The sequence below is a fragment of the Otolemur garnettii genome, unplaced genomic scaffold (genome assembly GCF_000181295.1).
Source record: "Otolemur garnettii isolate 467f Iridium unplaced genomic scaffold, OtoGar3 scaffold00260, whole genome shotgun sequence".
NCBI classification, from domain to species: Eukaryota; Metazoa; Chordata; class Mammalia; order Primates; family Galagidae; genus Otolemur; species Otolemur garnettii.
Window position 1 is genome coordinate 462,028 of NW_003852655.1, and position 17,083 is coordinate 479,110.

The 17,083-nt window shown below is 60.5% G+C and overlaps 1 protein-coding gene across 4 annotated transcripts in view; it reads right to left on the minus strand.

The window, feature by feature from the left end:
- Positions 1-1,116: 1,116 nt before the first annotated feature.
- BRSK2 (BR serine/threonine kinase 2) overlaps positions 1,117-17,083 on the minus strand; it is a 48,349-nt gene continuing 32,382 nt past the window's right edge. The window contains exons 4-20 of one of the 4 annotated variants that reach the window (XM_012813343.2): positions 16,047-16,187; positions 15,395-15,511; positions 14,941-14,974; positions 14,726-14,794; positions 14,346-14,492; positions 12,747-12,778; positions 12,278-12,442; positions 12,096-12,193; positions 11,875-12,025; positions 10,985-11,045; positions 10,119-10,326; positions 9,537-9,585; positions 6,180-6,303; positions 4,982-5,162; positions 4,821-4,910; positions 2,548-2,595; positions 1,117-1,143 (exon numbers count right to left, since the gene is read on the minus strand). In XM_012813343.2, the coding sequence (XP_012668797.1) occupies positions 1,124-1,143; positions 2,548-2,595; positions 4,821-4,910; positions 4,982-5,162; positions 6,180-6,303; positions 9,537-9,585; positions 10,119-10,326; positions 10,985-11,045; positions 11,875-12,025; positions 12,096-12,193; positions 12,278-12,442; positions 12,747-12,778; positions 14,346-14,492; positions 14,726-14,794; positions 14,941-14,974; positions 15,395-15,511; positions 16,047-16,187 (1,735 nt within the window). In that variant the 3' untranslated portion in view covers positions 1,117-1,123. Of the gene's footprint in view, positions 1,144-1,291; positions 1,563-2,546; positions 2,596-4,572; positions 4,668-4,820; positions 4,911-4,981; positions 5,163-6,179; positions 6,304-9,536; positions 9,586-10,118; positions 10,327-10,984; positions 11,046-11,874; positions 12,026-12,095; positions 12,194-12,277; positions 12,443-12,746; positions 12,779-14,345; positions 14,493-14,725; positions 14,795-14,940; positions 14,975-15,394; positions 15,512-16,046; positions 16,188-17,083 lie in introns of those variants that run through there. The other 3 variants (XM_003802764.1, XM_012813341.1, XM_012813342.1) reach the window with 3 other exon arrangements.

Genomic DNA, 17,083 nt, shown 5'->3' on the forward strand with positions numbered 1-17,083 from the left:
ATGGGGGCAGAGCTGCAGGCCACTATGTGGGCTGTGCCCTCACCCACTACGCACCAGGAGGGACAAGCTACGGAGCATGGGCCACTCTTTCTGTCCTTTGTTGTTTTTTTTTTTTAACTTTTTTCTATTTTAATAAAAAAAAGCCCCACAGTGCACCTGCTATCCTGTGTGTGATGGAGGCCAGCCTGGGTCCTTCCTCTTGCCCTGTACTCACTGACACAAGCATACCCCAGCCTGGGTCTGGACAGAGGGGCCCGGGCAGTGCCGTCCCAGAGTACGGCGTCCACCCTCTGCCTGAGCCCCCCAGAATTTGAGCTGCTGCTACACGGTAATAAAACAGAACCCAGGACAGCTCGCCGCGTCATTCTTTAAATATATATGTATATGTTTACAGAAATAACCGAGCGGGAACTGCAACACAAAGGCTGGCCCTGCCCCAGCAGCCCCCCCACACCCTTTTCCAAAAACAACCAAGAAAAAAAGTTTATAAAAATATCTTGCAGGAATTCTTTAAAGTTTACAGTAGCTTGCCGGTGCTGCACCCACCGCTGGCCCCACTGCCCCCCGCGCCCCTTGTGTGTCCTGGGAGGGCACTGGGCCCCTCCCTGCCCGAGACATGTGGCTGGGCCGCCCTTCCCTGAACAGAGAAGTGAAGACACTCAGCAAATTAAAACAGCTAACAAGACGGCCCTCGCCTAGCTCATGGCGGTGCTGGCGCCCAGGCTCTCCATTTCCACAGGAACATCAGAGCCCGTGGCCCCCAGCTGAGGTGCGGAATGTGGATGCAAAGGAGACAGCAAGGCTGACAGATGAGGTGAGGGCAGGAGGTGGGCGTCAGGTGTGGCGGTGGTGGGCCAGGCGTGCCAAGGGGTCTGTCAGTGGGAGTCTGGGTCAGCCAGGCTGGAGGCGGCTTCCCCCTGGAGCCTGGTCCTCCTCCCACAGGACACTCAGGGTTGAGACCAGGTGTGAGCTGCTGTGCAGGTGAGGAAAGGGCGATGGACAGGGCCTCGCTGCCCGGCAGCAGCAACAGCAGGAGTGGAGGGAAGGCAGGTCCGCGGCAGCCGCCTTCCATCAGCCAGTGTCCAGCGTGGAGCACAGAGGATGGCCTCGTGGAGGTGACATGTTAACTTTTCGGGATAATTCCTGGTATCAGAGTGGAAACAAGTGATGCTGTCAGAGACAGGGACTGCAAGAGAGAAAGAGCGAGCGCGTTGCCCAGCCCGCAGGCCACGGCCCGCCATGCCCTTCCTTTCCTCCCAGGCTTCATGACTACAGTCCAAAGGGTGGGCGCAGGCGGCCGCTGTCAGTGCTGTGCTGGGGAAGGGGCTAGTGTGTCTAAGGCTGCTCGCGGCGGGTGGTGGGCGGCCCCATCTTGGCCGTGTCCTTGCCCGCCGCCGGGTACTCGGCGTCCCCTCCAGGGCCAGGGCCAGCGGCCGCGGAGTCGCCGAGTGGGCCGTGGGCGCTCCGCTTGGCGGGCGTGCTGGGGGCCTGGGCCGCCTGCCCATTCTTCTCGTCTGAAAAAAGTTGTTTAATTACGTCAAAGAAGTTACTCAATGGGCTGCCTGGGTACATAGAACAGAGACAAAGAGAAAAGAAAAAAAAGGGGAGAGAAAGAGGAAGGGAGGGAAGGAGAGAGAGAGAACAAACAAACAAATGAACAGAGGGGCCTTGACAGAAAGGGAAACCCAACAGGATGATGGCTGAGATGAGGGTGGAGTGGGCACAGGCGAGTAGCAAGCAGGGAGCAGGTGGGGGTCCCTGTGTGCCAGGGGCTGTGTGGCTGGAGGCACCATGCTGTGGAGCCAGCAGCTCAGGACCTCTGTGCCTCTGAGTTGCCGCCTGAAACCCAGCTCTGGAGATGGCAGAGTAAAGGCAGCGCCTGTCAGGAACCCCGAGGCCAAGCAGGACCCAGGGGTCAGCTTCTGGCTCCCTGCATGAGGCCTGCCCTGGGGGTGTTGGCTGCCACCACCACCCAGTGGAAGGCAGGGAGAGGTGTACCTGCCACAGCAGCCCCAGGCCTAGAGCCTGCCCCTGGCCACATGGAGCAGACAGATGGAGAGATGGACAGATGGCTTGGACAAGCATGAGGGCATAGGAAGGCAGGCTGGGGGGACAGCAGCCAGAGTCAGGTTCTTGGTCCCAGAGGCAGGAGGAAGGGGCAGAAACCACCCGCTTATGGGGCCCTGTGTTCATTGTCCAGGTGGGCCAACGGGCCCCTCGATTCCACTTCCTAACCCTGACCCTACTTGAGCCCAAAGCTCCAGGCCCTTCCTCTTTGCACCAGGTGTAGCCGTCAGGGGCTGCACAGGTGGCCCCCTGTTCACCCTGACCCCAGGCCAGAGCTTGCTCCTGAGACCCTGTCTGGCCTTGGCCCTGGGGAAGTGGCTGGGCTGCTCCTGGATGATGTGGGGCGGGGCGTCTAGACAGTGGGGCCTGGATGTCACACAGGGAACCTGGGGCAGCCTGGGGGCAGTGGCAGTGGCCTGGGCTGCGGGTGATCAGTGGGCGTGGCAGGCAGAGGTGCAGGTGAGCGTGGGGGATTCTTACCACATTTGGAAAGCCGCCCCGTCATCATTTCCATACAGTTAGTGGTGTCTGGAGCACAGAACGGAGAGAGGAGGGGGAGAGAGTGAAAAGGCTGCCCCTGGGACTGTGGGCTGGACGACTGACCACAGACACTGGCCCAGGCTGGGAAGGGGTGGGGCTGGGAATGGGCTGCCCCAAAGTGGGCAGAGCTAGGACTGGGCAGAAACTGGAGAAGAGTGAAGCTAGAAGGGGGTGGACTCAGATGGGCCAGGCTGGGACTGGGCAGCCCCAGAGAGGGTGGGGCTAGAAGTGGGCAGGCCCAGAGGAGGACAGCCAGAAATAGGTGCCCCCAGCAGGAGGGCTGGGCAGGGACTGCACTGAGGCAGGGGCAGACCAGACAGAGACATCTGGGTAGTGGAGGGTCCCCTACAGTCAGAGCCTTGAGACTGGATTTGGTGGTTGCCCCATGTCTGCCAGCTCCTCCCATGTCCTCTGGCCACATGCACCTGCACTCAGCCACTCAGCAATGCTGGGCTGGTGGCTTCGCCCTTCAGCTCATTTTGGTACCCCCTTCTTATCCTTTTCTCACCCTGTGCTGGGAAGAGTGTGTCAGTACTGGCAGGGCTGGGGTTGTGACCCAGCCTGGAGAGGGTGCTGTTCCTTCAAGGCTCTCACATACCCATCTGACCTGCTGGGGGCCCCACCAGGGTGGCTACCAGAACCCCTGGGGAACTGGCAGTGCCTGAGGACCTCCTGTGGGGAGTGAGCTGAGCTCACAGACAACAGCGTTCAGTGTGGGAGTGCGAGCACCAGGAGATCCTTGGGGACCACAAGAGGACAGACTGGGTCCCAGGCTGATTGCCTCAAGTCTCAAGGAGAGCTAGATGGGTCCAGCATAGGTACCCAAGAGTCAGGGCAGGGCTGGAATGGGGCCCAGCAGGAGGGTGTTTCCACCTTGCTTACTGTGGGACCAGCACTTTGCACAGGGATCTGTGCTGAGGAACAGGGCTATACCTTGTGATGCGAGGCTCAAGTTGAGCCCCGCTGAGCCCTGCCATCCAGCCAGGAGCAGAGAGATACCTGGTGCTGGACAGTCACTACAGGTATACGGACACTGCAGCTCACCAGGCCTGTCTTTGCTTGCTCCTCTGGACAAGCTCGGACCCTCCTTGGCCTCCATGTTCCCAGTTTCCCTCCCTAAGACAGGCCTTAAAGGCTCAAGGAGCCAGAGGTCACTATGGGTTGACAGCACAGCTTCTGCAGCCTCTGCCGTATGACCACACCCACTGCTGCCTGGGGACCTGCCCCAATCCCCTGCCACCACACCCACCCATTTCCAGGGCCACTCTTTGGGCCCTTGGGCCCTCCACCCACCAATGGTGATGACTGTTTGGGGGGTTAGTCCACAGGTGATGGGATGAGTGTGGGATGAGGATGTGGGGTTGGGGGTGGGGCCAGCTCCGGCCTCCATGACCCCACCCAGAAGCACAGGTGTGACCCCAGCAGGCCACACCTAATAAAGAAGACAGGCTGGGAAAAGGGCCCACTAAGGGCCTAACCCACTGTAGGAGCTCAGGGAGGCTGGGGTTAGGTTAGGGTTAGCATGACTGACAGTGACGCCCAAGCTGTACAGCCATGGGATGCATGTCTGCTCACAAGTGCTAGACTGAGCCCATGCACCTGCCCTGCCGCACGCCAGCCCAAGGGAGCAGGTGGCACCCTGTCCCTGCCAGAACCTGGGCAGCCACTTGCCCTGTTTTAGCTGAGCCTCAGGCCCCTCTGCCCTAAGACAGAGGTCCAGGCAGTCAGGAAATGCTAGGGGGCTATAGCACACTGGGCAGACTGCAGCCCTCCTGGGGTGCTGTGGTGGAGGTGCCCTCTCAGGGCCTGTGTAGCTGCCCCTATGTCTGGCTGCCCAGCAGGTGGTCTGGCTGCCTGGGGCATGCTTGGCTGTCCTGGCTGGGACCTATAGGCGGGCATGGGGTGCCCTTCTCAGGACCTGCCCACAGCCCCCTCCCCACCCCGGTGGCAGGCCGGATACCTTACCTGCCAGCGTCAGAGGCTACTCTCGTAGCTGGTGGCCACCTTCTGGCCCTTAAGCCCAGCACCCCAGCTTAGTCCTGGCGCTGGCGGGGGGGGTTCTACAGTGGACAAGAGGCACCTTTCAGTGTGGTGCAGCTGGCCCTACATCCCTGGAGTGCAGAGGTGGGCCAGGCCCACTGTGCAGGGGGCCCTGCTCCCTGAGGTCGTCATGCCTCCCGTCCTCACTGCACCAGACGAGCTGAGCCCCTCACCTGCCAGGTGCTGGGCCGCCGGCTGGTCATGTGTGCTCAGCAGCTGGGCCTGGATGGTCTCCACCACCCTCTTGAAGCGGCGGCTTGGGCCTGGGAGAGGCATACCGTTACATCCCTGGGCAGGGCTGGGCCTGAGGCTGCCCCCCTGGCCACCAGCTCACCTGAAAGAAGAGTGAAGGTGACGGAGTAGATGCCATTCTCCTTCTGGGCCTCCCCACCCTCTGTGTAGGTAATGTCCACCTGGAACTTTACAGGCTTCTGGAACACGGCCGGGCCTCCAGTTGCCTTGTATTCAGCCCGGAAGCTTGTCTGGGAGATGACACTGTGACCAAGGCTGGGGATCTGCAGAGTGACAGGGTGGAGTAAGCGAGACCTCTGTGGCTCCAGCCCTCTTGTAAGCAACAGAGCAGCGAGGAGGCATGTCCAGCCCCACTCTCTAGGGCCCCCGGCACCAGGAGGATGAGGGCTGGGACCTACAGGTGGGCATGGGGAGTCCCTCCAGGCAGGCTGGGGGTTTCCCACACAGATTGAACACAGGCAGGCAGAACAGGAGGCAGGCTTTGTCAGAGAGCCTTAGACATGGGATGGGATGGGATGGGAGGGAGGGGTCTGGAACTCCCTGCTTTCTGCCATGTATGGGGACAGTGGTCTTCTGCCTGGATAATGTGCAATTGAACTTGGTCCCCCAGCACACAGGGCTCTGATGCCCAGGACGACACTGGGGACGTGGGTGGAGGGAAGGGTGTCAGGCCACAGTGGAGGCCCAAGGATGCCAGTAGGCTGCAGGCGGAGAAATGGAGGGAACCCCAAGGGACCATGGTGAGGCCAGCCCTATGCTAGAGAGGCTACTACACATGTTCTGGTCTGCTCCTGCCATATGTGCCAGCAGCCCGCTGCCCAGAGGGGGCCATCCTGGGACAGGGCGACTTCCCCAGCCAGGTGCCAGCATGTGGCAGTCCTGGGGGTTGGGGGCTTTAACATCCTTTTCTGCTCTTCATATGCCAGAGATCCCCAGCAAAAATAAATGAAGCCCACCAAGGCGTGGCGCACAGCCCACCCTATGGGGTGCCACCAGGATTGGCAGGCAGAGGCCAGCTCAGCTTGGAGGTGAACTCGGGGTTAGGAGACGGAGCTAGGGCTGGGTGTCTACCCAAGGGCAGCAGCACCCATACAAAGTCCTATGAGTCACAGTCATGCCTCTGCTGTCCCCTCCCTCTGAGATGTGTGCTGCCTGTGTCACCCTGGATCTCAGGGAGGTGTTGGGGCCCCGGAAGCCCAAGGTGGGCAGGAGAGAGTGCTTGGCTGGTGGAGGGAGGCACACAGATAGTGGACGTCCATGGTCCTGCTGGCATGGCTCACCGACAGGAAGGCATGCACGATGTCAGCCTTGATGGAGCTGAGAGGCTTGTCTTTGATGACCACAAAGATCTGCTCCTCCTTCTCCAGCGTGATGAAGTTGCCAAACCAGGACTTCTTGGCCAGCCTGGACATGGGAACAAGGTGCTATGGGCAGTGTGGGGGGGCCTGGCGCACACCCCCACTGCCCTGACCTGGGCCGGGGCACTGAGCACCCAAGTCCACTGAGATGGGGCATCTCTCTCCACAGCCCCAACCAAGCTCTGCCCTGAACATTCCGACCTTATCCCAAATGCCTTAACCCTAACCCACACCCTAACCTAAATGCCCAACACCCTACCTGACCCAAAATGCCCACACCCAACCCCCCCAAAATCCCCAAGCATCTTAACCCTGTCCCCAAACCCTAACACAGCCAAATACTCTAACCCAAATGTGAGCACTCTAACCCCGATTCCCTGACTCCAACACAAAAGGCCCTAATCCATATGCACCACCCCAAATCCAAACACCTGAACCTGTCCCTGGCCTAACCTTGGTTCTCTAACCAGCTACCAGGCTCTGCTCTGCTGCGCCTGTTGAGCTTCAGAGTATTGTGGTCAGTGCCATACTGAGGGGCTGGGGAGCTGTGCCCCTCCCACCCAAGGGTCTCCTCACTCCCCAGGGCTGTACTCCCGTCCTGCATGGCTACCATGCCCTGCTGCCCCTGCCCCTAGACCTCCAGATCTGGCAGGGGAAGAGTTGGTCTGCCCAGATCCCACCACAGCCACATGGCCCTCGGTGCCCAGAGGCCCTTGTGATGGGCCATCCCATCCAGGGATGGTGTGACCTGCTACAGTACTCACCTGTCCCTGCACAGCTCCCCAGCCTGACACAGCCCCACCTGTTTGCCTGCCAGCCTTGGTGCTCATGCCCCTGCCCCAGCCCCCACCTGTGTGCAGCTCTCCTACTGTGTGCCATCCTTCTGGCTTGCCGCCCATCTCTAAGCCTGGGGATACCCTGTGGGGGCAGGGCTAATGCTGGTATCCCAGGTGCCCCCATGGCTCCCCCAAGTGAGGCCTGTGACTTGCCTCCAACCAGGAGGGTTTGGGAAGTATGAGGGAGTGTCACTCTGAGTGAGGTCACAGGCTGTTCACTCACATCTGGCTGGCCAGCTGCCCACTGACATGGCATGGAGGCCCTGCCCAACAGCCCACAAGGATCTGCATCCCACCCACACATGGAACTTGGAAGCAGCCTGGTGTTGACTGTAGTCCCCACAGCATTGTGCCCAGCAGAGCCATGCCCAGATTCTTGACCCACGGAAGCTGCGAGATGGTTGAGTGTTGTTTGAACTGCTAAAGCTCTGGACAGTTTGTCACATGGTCATAGCTAACTAATACATCCAACAGACTTCCCTTGAAGCTACAGCATGGACATGTGACCTGGGCTCTACTAATCTTATGTTCCACCGAGGTTGGGGGCCAGGCTCCAAAGAGGCAGGGACTGGGAGAAGGCCATGAGACCATACCCGTGTCTGGAATACCAGTTGGTGCTTGGCCATCTTGGCCTTCTTGGCACTGCCACACACCAGCCCCGTATCACGACCTCCTGCTTGAGGAACTCAAAGTCTCCAGGTGGTTCAGGAAACCACAGATGGGAGTTTCTGTATGTTCCTCCCTTGATAAAGGTGACCAAAGAAAACTGATAAAAACCTTATTTTTTTTGTACTTTGGGACCTGGTAGGGTGGCATTTGTCAAACACAGTCCAGCATCTGAGAGCGCAGGCGTGTGGTGGTGGGCCCAATGGGTAAACACCATCCAGATGTTAGTATGAAGGCATTTTAGAGAACCAGCGCCTGGCCCAGGTGCCTCTGAGCCATGCTGGCCACTCTGGTGGCAGGTAGGCTGTGTCCCATCAGTTGAAGGGTTTAAGAGGAAAAGACTGAGGGTTCCCAGAAAAGGAAGAATTCCCTCAAGACTGCAACAAGGAGGCTCTGTGCCTGTAGCTCAACTGGCTAAGGTGCCAGCCACATATACCAGAACTAGTGGGTTCGAATCCAGCCTGGGCCTACCAAACAACAACTATAGCCAAAAAAAAAAAAAAGACTGCAACCAGCAAACTGCCTGAGCTCCAGCCTGCAAAGTCCAGACTCCACGTCAGGCCTCACCTGGGTTCCCAGGCTACATATCTCTGACAACCTCAGGAACTGGCTCCTAATGTGGAAACACGCACATGGGCCGGCTAGTGTCTGGAAAGCTAGGCTGGAGCAGGGCTGGAGCATGTGTGATGGACAGTGAGTTTGTCTTCGGGAGGAGCAGCTGTTGGCAGGAGAATTGTGCTGGACCCTCAGGAGTAGGGAGGAGGCATGGGCCACTGGGCTGGCTCCATGCAACTGGGCATCTGTCCCAACTCTTCTGAGCTTGTGAAAGCACTTGGCAGCAGCAGGAACCACAGCTTTGGTTGATGTGATGTGATGTCTTGAACCAAGGGCCTCGGGGCTCACTCTGTGCCTACCCAGGGGTGGTCCAGCTGGCCCAGAAAGTCCAGATCCGTGGGACGCCAGTCCTCAAATACAGACGATGCTCCTGGAGGGCTTGGTGTAGAACAAGCAGCTTCCTGACAGGCCCTTGTTTAGCACCAAGGGCAGGATTAAGGTCTCTCCCTTTGGCTGTTTCCTGAGGTCACTTGTCCAAGGCCCCTGCACCCCTAGCTTAGCCACTGCTCCTTGCTGCTGCCCTGCATGGGTTCACCTGTGTGTTCATGTGTATACACTGTCAGCCACTGAGACACTGCCCCACTGCAAGGGCCATCGTGGAGGGGCTGGACATCAGGAAGGGAAGACACCTGGGCAGGCAGCCTGGGATATCTTAGTGTCCAAAGTCTGCGGCTGTGTCCTCCACGGCTTCCTCTTGCATGTTGCTGAGTCCCAGGCTCAGAAAGGTAGGAACCAGGCTTCCAGCCAGCCCACCCTGCCCTGCACCTACTCCCAGCCCCGTCCACATCTGGATTCTGCCAAGGCCATCTGTCATCTGCCACGTGTTCCCGCCAGGTCCTGCTGTCCCATCACCAGTCCTTCCCCCTCCTGAAGACCTGACCATCCCTAAGAGCCCCTGTTTCTGCCCAGGGGGAGCCCCGGCCTTGGGGACTTTGCCCAGTGCCCCACACTCAGCTTCAGCCAACTCCAGTCCCCCGGGGCAGTGGCTCCTGAGTTGGGCACCTCCCACTGGGCCCCCAGTAGCAGAGCTGGAAGGGACCTGGCAGCAAGAGGAAGGCACTCCTTGCGAGAGGCAGAGGGACCCAGGAGGACATGCAGGAGCTCTGTCTGTCTCCTCCCTCCCCAGCTACCTGGTGTCAGACCCTAAGCAGAGACCACTTACTCTGGGGACGACTCCGGGGTCAGATTGGACATCTCCTCCGGTGTTGGGACTGCACGTGGGATGGGGGGAGGCCCAGTGAGTGTGCTGCCTCCCTGCCCCGGGCCACCTTGCACTGAGGCAGGGTCTTTAGGAGCCCACCAGCCCAGGGACAAAGGTTCCCCATCCCCCCACCCTCCTGGCTCCTGGCCACTGAAGGGCCGTGGGAGCCTCTGGTAATGAAGGTGGGCTGAGCCTTCTCTGGGCTCGGGCCAACCCCAGACGAGGCAAGCCAGTGTCTGCTGGCCCTCAGCACCATGCCACAGGGTCTGCAGTCAACCAGCACCCACACTATGGGAGTGCCTCTCCGCTGGGCCTGGCTTGTGACATGCTCAGTGGGAGGCTCAGGGACACATAAACACCCAGAGGTTCTAGCTGCACCTAGTGGACAGAGCCTACTGCCCCACGCCGTCAAGGACACAGGTATGTGGAGGCTGCGGGGCAGGTGCTGGATGTTCTCAGAGTTGGCAGCTGCCTCTGATGCCCCAACCACGGCAGGCTCTCTCCCCACCCCTGCTTTGTCTGGAGCCCCCTGCGTGGGCTCACCCTGCAGTTTCCGGCGGTGGAAACGGGGTGACCCCAGGAAGCTGTTCTTAATAGAGTTGAGCCGCGTCCTCCAGGGCACTCCTCCAACACTGGGGCTGGACGGCGGTGTGGGGTTGGGTGTACCAGCTGGGCTCTCCTTTGGCGTGTGGACAGGCGTCCCCTTAGGGGTAGGGAGGGGACTGCCCCTTGGTGAGGGGTGAGGGGTCACCTGTATGGTGGGGATAGATTTGGTGTTTGGTTCAGTCCCGGTGAGTGGGAGCTGGGTGGGCCCCAGGCTGGTGGTGGGAGGCCAGGCCTGGGTGCTGGCCGGGAGTGGGTTGGACTTGGTGCCCTGCAGAGGCCTGTCGGTCAGCTTGGCCTTGCACGGCAAGGTCTGGGTCTTGGGGTTGGGCCGTGGAAGGAGGACGTGTCCGGGCCGTGAGGTGCTTCGACAAGCTTCGGGCTCCATGGAGGTGGCTGGGGGGCAGGCCACAAAGGCCGGTGTGGGGAGTGGGGGGGGCAGAACAAACTTTCTAACAGGCTACAGGGACACAGGCAGCAAGCAGTAGGTGTGAGGCCCGGCCCACCCGCCACATGCACACGCATGCACATGCCCCGGACCAGATGCATGTGAGCAGGGTCAGACGGCCATGGGGAAGCAGCAGGTGTGGGGGGTAGGGTTGCCACAAAGGAAAACAAGTGACGGACGAGAAAACAAAACAAAACAAAAAAAAACGTGCAGTTAGCGAGAGCAGCCCAAGCCCCAAGCCTCTGCACAGTGGGGACTGCTTCCTGGCAGGGCCGCAGCAGCCTGTCCCCCCACCCTGGCACACTCAAGAGGTGGAGGGACGCAGCCCTGTAGCCTGGGACTAGCTGTGGTCACTCACCCGGGGGCTGCTGAGTGGGCTTGTGGACAGGCCTGAGGAGGCTCCACTGATGGATCGAGACCTGAGGACACAGTATGGGGCTCAGACTCTTCTCTCCCGAGGGCCCCTTCCAGAGGGGGAGCTAGAGCTTCTGGGGGACAGAGGGCCCTGATGCTTGTGTGCCCAGGACAATCCCCCAGAGCCCAGTGTGGCCTGGCCTGACATCTTCCCTAGCACACCACAGGCTGTGGCACTGAGGGCCTTCAGCAAGGGACTGCTGGACCTTGGGTGGACAGAGGGACAAGAGGATGAGACCAGCTTCCTGTGGATCCAGCCCCTCCAGCCCCAGGCCTCCCAGCCCCAACTTCTTGAGCCCAGTTGCCTACGCTGAGGGGTCACAGTGTCTGGCCCCCAGCCAGGCACTAGCCTGGCCCTCCACACAATAGCTGCCCATGGCAGATGCCCAGTTAGGCCTTGGCCCTCCTTTGGCTACACCCCCCAGGGTGCAGTACACAGGTCTACAGCTGCCTCAGGCAGGTCCAGGGCTCTGTGTTCCTCATGCCCCGAGAGCAGTAGGAAATAGCCACTTACTCTGCACAGCGGTACTTGCCTTGGGGGTACGGAGGGCAGTCCCAGAATAGGACAGAGCAACTACCACCCCACATTGCCCACTGCCAGTGGCTAGCCCTGCAGCAAAGACCCTCAGCTCCCACACTTGACACAGCTTAGGGGCTGGGGAGGTGGCAGTGACCCCACCAGAGGCAGCAGCCATAAGCCAGCCCCAAAGTCTCCTGCAGCCCTGCCCCACACAGTGGCCTTAGCCTGGATCCAGACCAGTGGGCAGATGTCAACCAAGGCAGCCCGTGAGGGGTGTGGGCTGTAACCTAACCCAGGAAGGGGACACCACATACCTCTGGCTGTGCTGGGCCATCTCGATGGCTCTCCGTGCAGGCACTGGGGAGCCACCGTCTGTCACACTGAGCACCTCCATGGATTTACGCTCTGGCCGCCGCTTGCCATGGCGGTTCAGCATCGGTGAGTCCACACGCTTCCGGGGAGGGTCTGTGCACAGATGGGGGTCATGCAGGTGGCCCTGGCCCTTGGGGTGCAGGGCCAGGCTCGTGGGCCATACCTATCTCGTTCCGGGGGGGCAGGTCTTCGTCCTCCTGGCTCGGGTACCTCTCCTTTCGGTCCAGGAGGAGGAAGTAAATCATCTTCTCCTGGTTCTCCCTGCATCAGGAGAGGCGTGGGTGCTGGCACATGTGCCCTCATGCCCAGTAGTCGCCCTCCCGCCCCCATGAGGTCCCCACGCACTCCTCGGACAGCAGGTCCTGCAGCAGCTTGTTGCGGTCCCGGAAGCAGCCCAGCGAGTGCATGCTGTCCAGCACATCTGGGTCGATGTCATCCAGGCTGGGCAGGGAGCGGATCTGCACCTTGCGGGGCACAGGCTGCTCAGGCTCCGGCTCGTTCTTGCCTCCTCTGTGGACATAGACCCCACTGTCCATCATTCCCTGTGGCCTGGCTGAGGTTCCTCCTCCCCATCCTGAGGCGGCAGGCCGGAGGGTGGGAGGCTGCCCAGGCCTGGTCCCAGGTCCTACCGCTCTCCCTGCACCCGGCCCTGCAGGCCTCCTGCGTCCTGCCCGCACCCCCGCACCCCGCACAGGCCGAGGGCCGGGGTGGGGGCAGGCCTGCACTGGCCTGCACCCTCCCCCAGTGCCCCTGGCAGGGCCTCCAGGCCACAGCGACAGGCAAGCAGATGATTAGTGGGTGAAGAGCTACTTACATATACCATATGTGTTTCTGAATGTGCTCTAGCTACAAGGAAAGAGAAACAGGAGTTAGTATAGAGGAGGAAGTGAGGGGAGGGTGTGGAGAGCGAAAGGGGAGGGCAGGCCAAGCTGTGTCCCACAGGCTGGCCAGCACCCTGCCCTGCACTCCACGTGGAGGAGGAAATGAGGGTCTAGGGCAGGAAAGAAGTCGGGAAGGGTTGCCAGGCAGGGCAAGGGCCTGGGTAGGGGGGAGGTGAGGCAGGGCAGCTGGAGCCACAGCAGGCACAGTCACCTATGCTGCCCATGGGCTCCAGGAGGGACCCAAGGCAGGAAGCAGGGAGCAGCCAGAAGGAGCTGAAGCTGGGCACCTGGCCCACCTGTGTGGCAGGGCAGAGCTGGGTGCAGGTGCGAGCAGGAGGCCCCTTCTCCCCACCCTGACTCGGGGGCAGCTCACGGGGTAGAAGGCAACTACTGTCCTGACACTGGACAGCCCTGGAGGAAGCCGGCATGGGTCGGCAGGGGTCTACACTTGTGGGCATGTAGACCCGTCCCCACACACCTTGACAACACTCTACACACCTGTAGACATGTCCCCACACACCAGTATATGTGTCTCCACACGTGAGCAAGGCCACACACCTCTGGACGTGTCCCCACACACCTGCACAATGATCTTACACACCTGCAGGACTGCCCCCCACTGCAGAACTGGCCCGGTGCCCACTCCACAAGTGATGGAGCCACTCAGAAACCATTTACACTGCCTGAGGTCTTGCCCCAAGAGTATCCAGAGGCAGGATGGCAGTAACAGGGGTCACCATTGCCATAGCACACTCACAGGCACAGGTCTGTCACCCATCTGTGGACACACCCAACCCCACATACCCAGGCACATACCTACATATACCTACATATGTACCAAAACATAGACCTGGAACAAACTCACACATGCCTGCGCACACACACCTGTGCAGACCACTCACACCTGGACAAACTCCCCACATACCTGGGCAACGCCCCTGCACATACACCTGCATAACACCTGGGCAATGCCCCCCATACCTATGGACACGTCCCCACACACCTCAGGAACACCTCACAAACCTGTGGACATGTCCCCATACACCTGAGCAATGCCCCACATACCTGTATACATGTCCCTACACACCTGTAAACCTGTCTTCACACACCTGCACAATGACCCTACACACCTGCAGGATGCCTCCCTCCTTACAGACATACCCCACCTGCAGACATGACCACACACGTACCTGGGCAATGCTTCACACCTGTGGGCATGTAGACCCGTCTCCACACACCTTGACAACACTTCACACACCTGTAGACATGTCCCCACACACCAGTATATGTGTCTCCACACATGAGCAAGGCCACACACCTCTGGACATGTCCCCACACACCTGCACAATGATCTTACACACCTGCAGGACTGCCCCCCACAACTGCAGACACCCCCACACACGGACCTGGGCACCACACTCAGACATAGGTGGGGACACCCAGCCACACCTGTTAAACTGAAGCCCTAGGGCCCTGGCAGAGGCCTCGGCATGGGGAGGGCACAGGGGATGGCCAAGAAGGGCAGGACGCACCGTGAGGCGCCGTGCAGCGTCCACCTCAATCATGCCCCGCAGCAGGCTCTGGCAGTCGGGCGGGATGAAGTGTGGCATGTGGAACACACCCCGCTTGACCTTCTCCAGTAGCTGCCGAAGGTTGTCGTCGTCAAAGGGCAGCGCTCCCTGCAGGCGGTGGTGGTCAGAGGGCGCAGGCACAGAGCTGGGCTTAGGTTGGGGTGAGGCGTGGCCTGGCCAGGTGGGGCTGGGCAGGGCCAGAGCTCGGCCGGCTGGGGCGGGGGGCTGGTGGAATTGGGCGGGGCCTGGTTGCCCGGCTGGGGCGGCTGGGGCAGCTGGGATGGGGTTGAGCAGGGTAGAAAGCGTGGGTCCCACCAGGGTAGCATGGGGTCTGGGCTCACCACCAGCAAGGCAAACAGGATCACACCGCAGCTCCACACATCTGCCTTGCGGCCGTCGTACTTCTCCCCCTATGGATGGCAGCGTCGAGGGTATTGGTAGGCACAGAGCTCAAGGTTTTAGGGGACAGGGCAGAGGGTCTGGGAAGGACTCAGGCCCCAGGGTCTTGCCCAGTGGGATTGGCCTGTGGCCCCAAGGGCATCAGCTGGCTACTCACTCGGATCACCTCCGGGCAGGCATAGTGGGGGGACCTGAAAGCAAAAGAAGTAGGTTGGGGACAGGCTGGGAACAGAGGTTCAGGACTCATCACCACACCTAGCCACCTGTCCCGCCTGGACCTGTTCTCGCACCCCAGGCACACTGTATAGTGGGGCCAGACCCTCACAGGCTCCTTGGGGGAGACTAGGTCTGGAGGCCACTGCACTCAAGGTTGTCTGTGCCCCATGGCCGAGAGTGAGTATGCAGATGGAAGCCTGTCCCAGCCTTAACCTGGCAGGGCCAGGAGCCTTGGGCTGGGCAGGGTGTCCAGGGCAGCTGTGGCCGTTTGCCTCACCCTCCTACTTGTACAAGGGAGGCTGCAGGGTGCCAGAGGTGGGGTTGGTCAGGCCTCAGGCTGCAGTGTCTACCCAACCTTGCTGTAGACTGTGCAGTGTGGCAGTGGCCCCACTCACCCGCAGCTAGTCTCCAGCAGGCTGTCGCCCACCTGCAGGGACGCCATGCCGAAGTCTGCAACCCGGATGTTGTTCTTCTCGTCCAGCAGAAGGTTCTCAGGCTTCAAATCCCTGTGGCTGGGGAGTTCAGAGAGCTGACCTGGCCGGTTGTGGCCTGGGAGACCCCAGCCCAGAGCCATGCCCCGCCCCAAACTCCAGCAGCCAATGGCAGCACAGGCTGGTGATATCACAGGCAGCCAATCAGAAGCTGCCTGTCTGGACCAGAAGACCTGATTCTTGGGCAGCATCCTGGTAGCCTCAGCCAGCCCAGGGCTTCTGTTCCCACCAAATCTGCTGTGAATGACCCCACAGGCCTTGCTGGGCCCCTGTAAATGCTAAGGGGCATCCTACAACCCTGGTTGGGGGGGGGGGACCTGGCACAACCTTCCTGAGAACCATGGGATGTTGGCAAAGGTCCACTGTCCTTTGCAGGGGAAAGAGTGAGGGAGGGGGATGCTTGGAGGATAAGGCGCCTGGGGAACAGGGATGCCTAGAGGACAGGGATTCCTGAGGGAGGGGATGCCAGAAGGATGGAGGCACCTGGGGGAAGGGTACCTGGGGAGAGACCCTGGGGAAGGGGTCCCTGGGGGAGGGACCAGGGCAGGGATCGCACCATATGGAGTGGCTGTGGCAGAAGTCCAGTGCTGAAATGATCTGCCGGAAGAACTTTCTGGCCTCTTTGGGGGTCAGCCGGCCCTTCTTCACCAGGTAGTCAAAGAGCTCCCCTCCAGACACATGTTCTAGCACCAGGTACCTGGTGGGAGGCAGATGTCCCATGTGCCCAGCTGTGCTACAGTCTGGCCATGGGGCCCCAGAGGAGCCTTAGCTGGAACTGTCACCCCCAGGTCCTCCCTGGCCACCCAGGCTAGGGTCTTGGAGCAGGTCAGACTTCAGATGGTGAAGTCGCCTAGGTGGTCCCTTGGTGGGGATTTTGGGAAATAGGAGTTTGCATGGGCTCTGGGGGAAGGAGGGAGTCAGCTGCCAGGGCAGAGCTGTCCCTCAGCAGAAGTGGGCCAGTGCAAGTCTGCAGACTAGGGACAGCCTTGGGCTTTCTTTTTTTTGAGACACAGTCTCACTTTATAGCCCTCAGTAGAGTGCCGTGGCGTCACACAGCTCACAGCAACCTCCAACTCCTGGGCTTAGGCGCTTCTCTTGCCTGAGCCTCCCAAGTAGATGGACCACGGGCACCCACCACAATGCTCAGCTATCTTTTGTTGCAGTTTGGCCAGGGCCGGGCTCGAACCTGCCACTCTTGGTATATGGGGCAGGCGCCCTACCCACTGAGCCACAGGCGCCGCCCAGCAGCCTTGGGCTTTCTAGCTGCATGTGGCCTATGCCTTGGGCCCAAGCGGGGGGCATTGTCCAGGAGGCTTAACAGTTTCCTGTGCCTGGGTCTGCAGAGTGAGGACCTCATGCCTGCAGGCACCAGCAGTGTGAGGCAGGGGCTCCCTGGGGAGGCTATATGGTGTGTGTGTTCCTGACAGGGTTATGGGGTGTCTGGTGGGGCCTCCCTATAGGCCATATAAGAAGAGACTACAGTCTCCCTGCCTGGGGTGCATGGGGAGGAGCCAGCCATGGGGTCTTGGTCACATGGCTGACAGAAGGGCGGCTCCTGTGAGGGCTGCAGGACTGGATGTTAGGGCCATAGCA